This window comes from Triticum dicoccoides, chromosome 4B (genome assembly GCF_002162155.2).
Source record: "Triticum dicoccoides isolate Atlit2015 ecotype Zavitan chromosome 4B, WEW_v2.0, whole genome shotgun sequence".
Lineage (NCBI taxonomy): Eukaryota > Viridiplantae > Streptophyta > Magnoliopsida > Poales > Poaceae > Triticum > Triticum dicoccoides.
Window position 1 is genome coordinate 45,790,556 of NC_041387.1, and position 5,443 is coordinate 45,795,998.

A 5,443-nucleotide genomic window follows, 5' to 3' on the forward strand; every position below is an offset into this window, starting at 1 on the left:
TATAATTCCTTTCTTCAGAAGATCAAGGCCATATTCGATCATCGCTCTCCATCCCGGGGATGCAGCACCAGTAAACACTACTGTGTCAATTAAGCTTCCATGGCGGTGGTATTTTGCTACAGTATTATTAACATATGATGATATAATCTGATTTTTCTAGCCGGATTATCTAACTTTTTTAGATATGACTATTGAATTTACCTGTAGAATTTTAACTATTAACTTGTATCACATGAGTGTTATCTTTCTCCATGAGATGGCTCATGCTTGTTAGTGTTTCATTACGGATTTTTGCTTCCTATGTTCCACTGTTTTGTGTGTGTTGAATGTGCATAAGTATTACTACTTGCTCATTTTGTGTATAGTTTCAGTTTAAATATGTTAACTTATACACTGGTTGCATTCTGTACATAATGGTTGTCTTGTAAGATGTGAAGTTGAACACATCGGTTAAGTTGTGCCGCAGTTTTCTATTTATAATATGTTCGCCGTGTATGCATGTGCGATATGTCGTTTCTGACTTGAGGCTGTTACTCATCTCCGAATCCGACAAAACCAATATTCGAATCCGCATCCAACTGCTACCAAATCGAATTCACACAGGTTTCATCCCTATATTTGCGATTACTTGAAGTGGAAATATTTAATCGACGAGCTCGTTACAAATGTATCAGGTTCCCATCATTTCATTTGTGTTAACTCAAGAAGGTGAAATCGTAAGCCATTACCTCCTAATTAATCTGCACAGTTAGCAACTCGGAAACCGAAACAAACCTGTACCTACAACATACAGTACATAGGATCGAACAAGCCAGTTAGTTAGCTCCATCTTGATCATCATCGTCGTCGTCTACTTGGGCTAACCCACCCTACATACACGTATAATTAAGGTCGAGATTCATCGACCGTAAGCCACAGATCGGCCGGCGGTAGCCAAGGCACAAATAAAAGAGAGCCAAAACAGCACAACATCAGCGGCGTCCGCTGGAGCTCCCGTGCCGCTCCTCGATGTGCTCCTGGATGATGGAGCCCGCCACCTCCTGCACCGTGTCGCAGAGCTCCTGGCTCGAGTTGGACGCCTCCTGCGCCGGGTCCTCCATGATCATCTCCATCGGGATCTCGTCGGCGCTGCCCGGGGGCGACTGGCAGTAGGCGTCCAGCAGGTGCTCGTGGATCTCCCGCATCCTCCCGGACTGCTCGTCCTCTCTGTCCAGCTCGATGAAGTCCTGCGCACACACACACACGCCCAACATTTACATTTTGTTTTCAAAGAGGAAAAGAAGTACTAATGAATGAATGAATGTATGATGATGAGACCTGGGCGGAGAAGGAGTTGAAGATGCGGGAGAAGCGCTGCCTGCAGTACTCGTTGAAGAGGATGGTGCCGATGAGGAGCAGGATGGTGAACCCCGTGGAAATCGGCGCCTTCTTGATGGTGAAGACACCCAGCGCGATGATCTGCGTGAGCACCAGGGAGAACACCATGGTGTTGTGCATGATCGGCCACAGCTTCCCTCCCATCTCGTACTTGGGGTAGTACACGTTCAGAATCTGCAAGCATTAGAAAAGATTGTTCGTTTGATGGATGAACGGAAGGAAGATCCTCCTAATGAATCAACAAACTGATCAAGTTATTAACATATACTCTCTCTGGAAAGAAATATAAGAGGGTTTAGATCACTAAAGTAGTGATGTAAACGCTCTTATATTTCTCCACAGAGGGAGTAGTATATACCTGGTTGCGGTACACCAAGTAGCCGAGGCAAAAGTAGACGAGCAAGAAAGGCAGTATGAGAGGCGCCATGATCGAGAACGTGAAGCCGAGCACGTTGAACATGAGGACCTTGGGGACTTCGGTGTGGTAGGGGAAAGAGTAGACGTATTCTGGCTCGTCCTGGTAGCAACATATGAATTTCCTGAAGAAATTGTACACCAGGTTGTACACCTGCAGTATCTCCGAGCACAGACTGAACCAGCCTGATGTGAGGACGTAGGTCATGAAAAACGTTGCCTGCCATGCCCATCCAAAGGAAGCACACAGTTAACAAACCCATCATCAGTTAATTAATCCTTAGTCCTCCCTCAGATCCAAAATAAGTGTCGCAGTTTTGAACTAAGGTCAACCTACCTGCTTTGGCACGAGCTCGGCTAGCATAGACGGCATGTCCTTGGGTCTAGTGAGCACATTCAGCTGGTTGAGCACGGACCCTGATAGCACGTTCACAAAGAAGACATTCCAGATGTTGAAGATGAGAATCTTGGAGCACGCGCTCGTCTTCCTGCCGCTGCGAGAAATCGACCCCTCGATCGCCGAGAAGCGCATCATCAGGGGAGGAACGGTGTAGAGGGACAGCAGCAGGACCACGCTAGGGAGGTATCCCGTTACGACTCTCACGCAGAATGACCTGCATGAACAAGGGATTCTTTCTTTCAGGCTCGCTCAGGGCATGAAGCATGATGCAACAAGCTCGGTCGTCAGCTGCATGCAAACCTGTTAACAAAGTGAACTCTATGATTATTGATTAAGATTCTACTACTTACGTCTTCAGTGCACCTCTCAGGTTTGGGAACATTTGCTTGAGCTGTTCCAGCTGCATCATGCTTTGAACAAACGCGACGGGTACGATGAAGACAAACATGAAGAAGACACTAGCCGCGAGCGTCGCTATTTTCCGGAGCCAGATCTGCCTGTAGGGTATCCAGAGGTTCGACCAGTAGACGTCGCGCGGCTCCGGCGCCAGATTTGTCACCCATAGCATAGGGTTCGAAGACTGAAGAACTTGGGAGGCCACAATCGCCGCGTAGCGAGTCTTGAAGAACACTATAGCACCTGGGCAGTCCTGTTCGATCGGCAGTAGGACTAGATTTATTTACGAGGAGAGAATGCATAGAAATCGTAGTTTTATGACAGCATGCTACTGCTTCAGACAAAAAAGAATGAGATCATGCAATGTGCTGGCCAAAATTTTAAGACATGTAGTGATAGTAGTTTTAACTAGATCAAGCGACAACGATAACCTTTTGAGCCTCGACTACTTCTGGATCAGTGAGGTCTGACTTCTTGGCCTCGACGAACTTGTTGCGGTAAAGCTCAAACGAGGAAGCTTGTACTCCGCAGAGACCACATCTATTCAAGCTAGACCGCACGTTCTGGTCAAATACCGAAAGTTTTACTCTTACAAATTTCCTGTAAGCCCTCTCGGCACTATCCTGCAAAAACAGAGTTTGAGGAAATGATCTCAAGTAGTCAGTACAAGATATATATCCATATATGTATATATAGGGCCTCTTCGGTGTCAAGCTGAATTTGAACGGCAGGTGTAAAAGTAGTGCATACACATTTTACCAGTGCAGCGAAATTGAATCGAACTAACTCGGAAGTGCGAACATGCATCATAGAAATTCGATCATTTGGAAATGTAGAGAACATCAAAACCGTAGACTGGTTTCACAAGAATAAATTTCATAGAGAATAGGCAGATAATTTGAGTTCCAACTAATCATATTTGAAAGGCAGAATTCTTACCACAAAGTTCTGCAACTTTCCTTTTCGATAGATCATCTGATGTGACAGGTAACTAGATCCATGATAGTTAAGAAAGAAATTCCTGATGGTGTCATCGAGAAGCTCGTTGTGTGACTTTGGAATCGAGCGAACGAGCACAGCAAAATGACCCGGATTGGGTGTTGATCCAGTGATGTGTGCTAATCTCTTTCTTGAGATATACCTGTACTCCTGCAACATGAAGATGTATAATCAGCTGCGGCATATGGTTGCTCTGAACTTTTTTGGGTAAGAATCTTTTGGTAACAAACATGGACAGCACTGTGGACAGGTCTTACTTGGAAAAGAAGAATACAAGCTGAGATTGTTATAACATATAAAGCAGTACAATGCACCCAAAGCCTGTACAAAAACACAAAGGGCCGCGTGTCAGTCAGATTATTTGAATTCAGTAATTAAACGAGATATACAAATAGAGATGCAGCTTACTTGCTTGATCCTTCCTTGAGATTTGCAATGGTGAATACGTTGAGCGACTCCGCTGGGACCCGCACGTGGGCCATTTCTTGGCCATGGTAATTCACAGGGAGCACTCCAAAGACACAGATAAGGGTGGTTATGGAGAAGATGCGTATGCTGCATCAGTCCGCAACAAGCAAGCAAGCAAGCAGCATGTAATTGTAAGTAAAACAAACGGACAAGCAAACAAACAATGGCGGTTCATAAATTAATCAGAGGGAGATGGAATTTGACCTGAAGATGAAGAGGCGTAGGAAGACGACGGAGTCGAGGCCGGCGACGCGTCGGATCTCGTCCTCGGTGCACCAGTACGCCTTGACGAGCCAGCCGGCGGTGGGCAGGAGCCTCTCGAAGGAGAAGTAGTCCACCTGCTCCCGGAACTTCTCCTCGGCGAGCCGCCGGCCGAAGTAGACGCGGAAGTTGTGCGGCTGCTTGCGGAGGATGGAGTAGAGGGACAGATAGAGAATGCACAAGGCGATGTTTATGCCCGCCGAAGTCAGAAGGGCGGAAAATTCCATCCCCTGCCTCCTCTACCTTGTGCTCTTGGATCTCCTGACCATCTACCCATGAAAGAACTGCGCACGCACGCACGCAAACGTTTCATTCAGCCCACCGGATGATTAATCAATCAATTCTGCACGTTCGATGAATTAATCGACAGCATGCATCTTAAGAATTCTGCTGTTCTTGGCAGATTGCATTTTGATTTCCGATCAATCAATACCAAATGCGATCCTTTGAGATGCGAAATGACACACTGCAATAAATAATTCCCCAGACTGCATGCAATGCAAGAGATACGGCGGCAATCCAGAGGCCGGTCGGTCGGTCACGATCGCCGGAGCCAGGCGAACACGGCACACGGCGACGGTGGCCGGCCGGCCGGAGCGAGGAGGGAATTGAAATGACACGCGAGGGAGACATACGGATCGATCGCGCGTCACATGCAACCGGCCTCTGCCGGATCCAGCGCGCCTTGGTGTCGTCAGCGATCGCGCGGAGGAGGAGGCGGCGACGGCGGTGGGTCGCCGGCCGGCCGGTGCCCCTTGGCGACGGCGGCGCGGGGGAGGTGGTTGGCGGGGTTGTCGGCGAGGGGAGGGCGGGGCGGAGGCAACCGTACGCTCGCGGTTGTGGTGGGGAGCGCTGCGTCGTTCGCGTCGCGTCGTGCTGCATGCAGCCGTGGCCGTCTTTGGTTTCTTGGCGTCGTTTTTATTTTTTTGAGGGGGATGGTGGTTTCTTGGCGTCGTAACGCAAAGCGCAGCGCACGTCCCGGCCCGCAATGGCCCGTCACGTCTGATCCACAAGAGGCGCATTTTAATGGGCCAGCCCATCTTCTACCTTGGGCCGGAAATCGTCTGTGCTTGACTCCAAAAAAAGGTCCACAAGTGTGCTTTGCTGAGAAAAAAAGAGTTCAAAAAG

The 5,443-nt window shown here is 48.2% G+C and overlaps 1 protein-coding gene across 2 annotated transcripts; it reads right to left on the minus strand.

Annotated features, from left to right (window-relative positions):
• Positions 1-699: 699 nt before the first annotated feature.
• LOC119293308 (CSC1-like protein RXW8) lies at positions 700-5,029 on the minus strand. 2 transcript variants are annotated; one of them, XM_037571824.1, is made up of 11 exons: positions 4,951-5,029; positions 4,259-4,599; positions 3,995-4,141; positions 3,844-3,907; positions 3,527-3,736; positions 3,019-3,210; positions 2,542-2,840; positions 2,129-2,405; positions 1,736-2,011; positions 1,318-1,551; positions 700-1,226 (listed from the first exon to the last, which is right to left on the minus strand). In XM_037571824.1, exons 2-11 carry the CDS (start codon positions 4,540-4,542, stop codon positions 972-974), a joined length of 2,238 nt encoding a protein of 745 aa, XP_037427721.1. In that variant the 5' UTR covers positions 4,543-4,599; positions 4,951-5,029; the 3' UTR covers positions 700-971. The 2 variants fall into 2 exon arrangements, with proteins under 2 accessions (XP_037427721.1, XP_037427722.1); XM_037571825.1 differs by lacking the exon at positions 4,951-5,029 and having other exon boundaries at positions 4,259-4,801.
• Between the last annotated feature and the right edge of the window lie 414 nt (positions 5,030-5,443).

Coding starts and splice junctions, on each gene's coding strand:
- LOC119293308 (XM_037571824.1), bottom strand. CDS start 4,542: ATGGAATTTTCCGCCCTTCTGACTTCGGCGGGCATAAACATCGCCTTG. Junction 2,841..3,018: donor AAGTAGTCGAGGCTCAAAAG/GTTATCGTTGTC, acceptor CCGATCGAACAG/GACTGCCCAGGTGCTATAGT. Junction 1,227..1,317: donor TCAACTCCTTCTCCGCCCAG/GTCTCATCATCA, acceptor GTGTGTGCGCAG/GACTTCATCGAGCTGGACAG.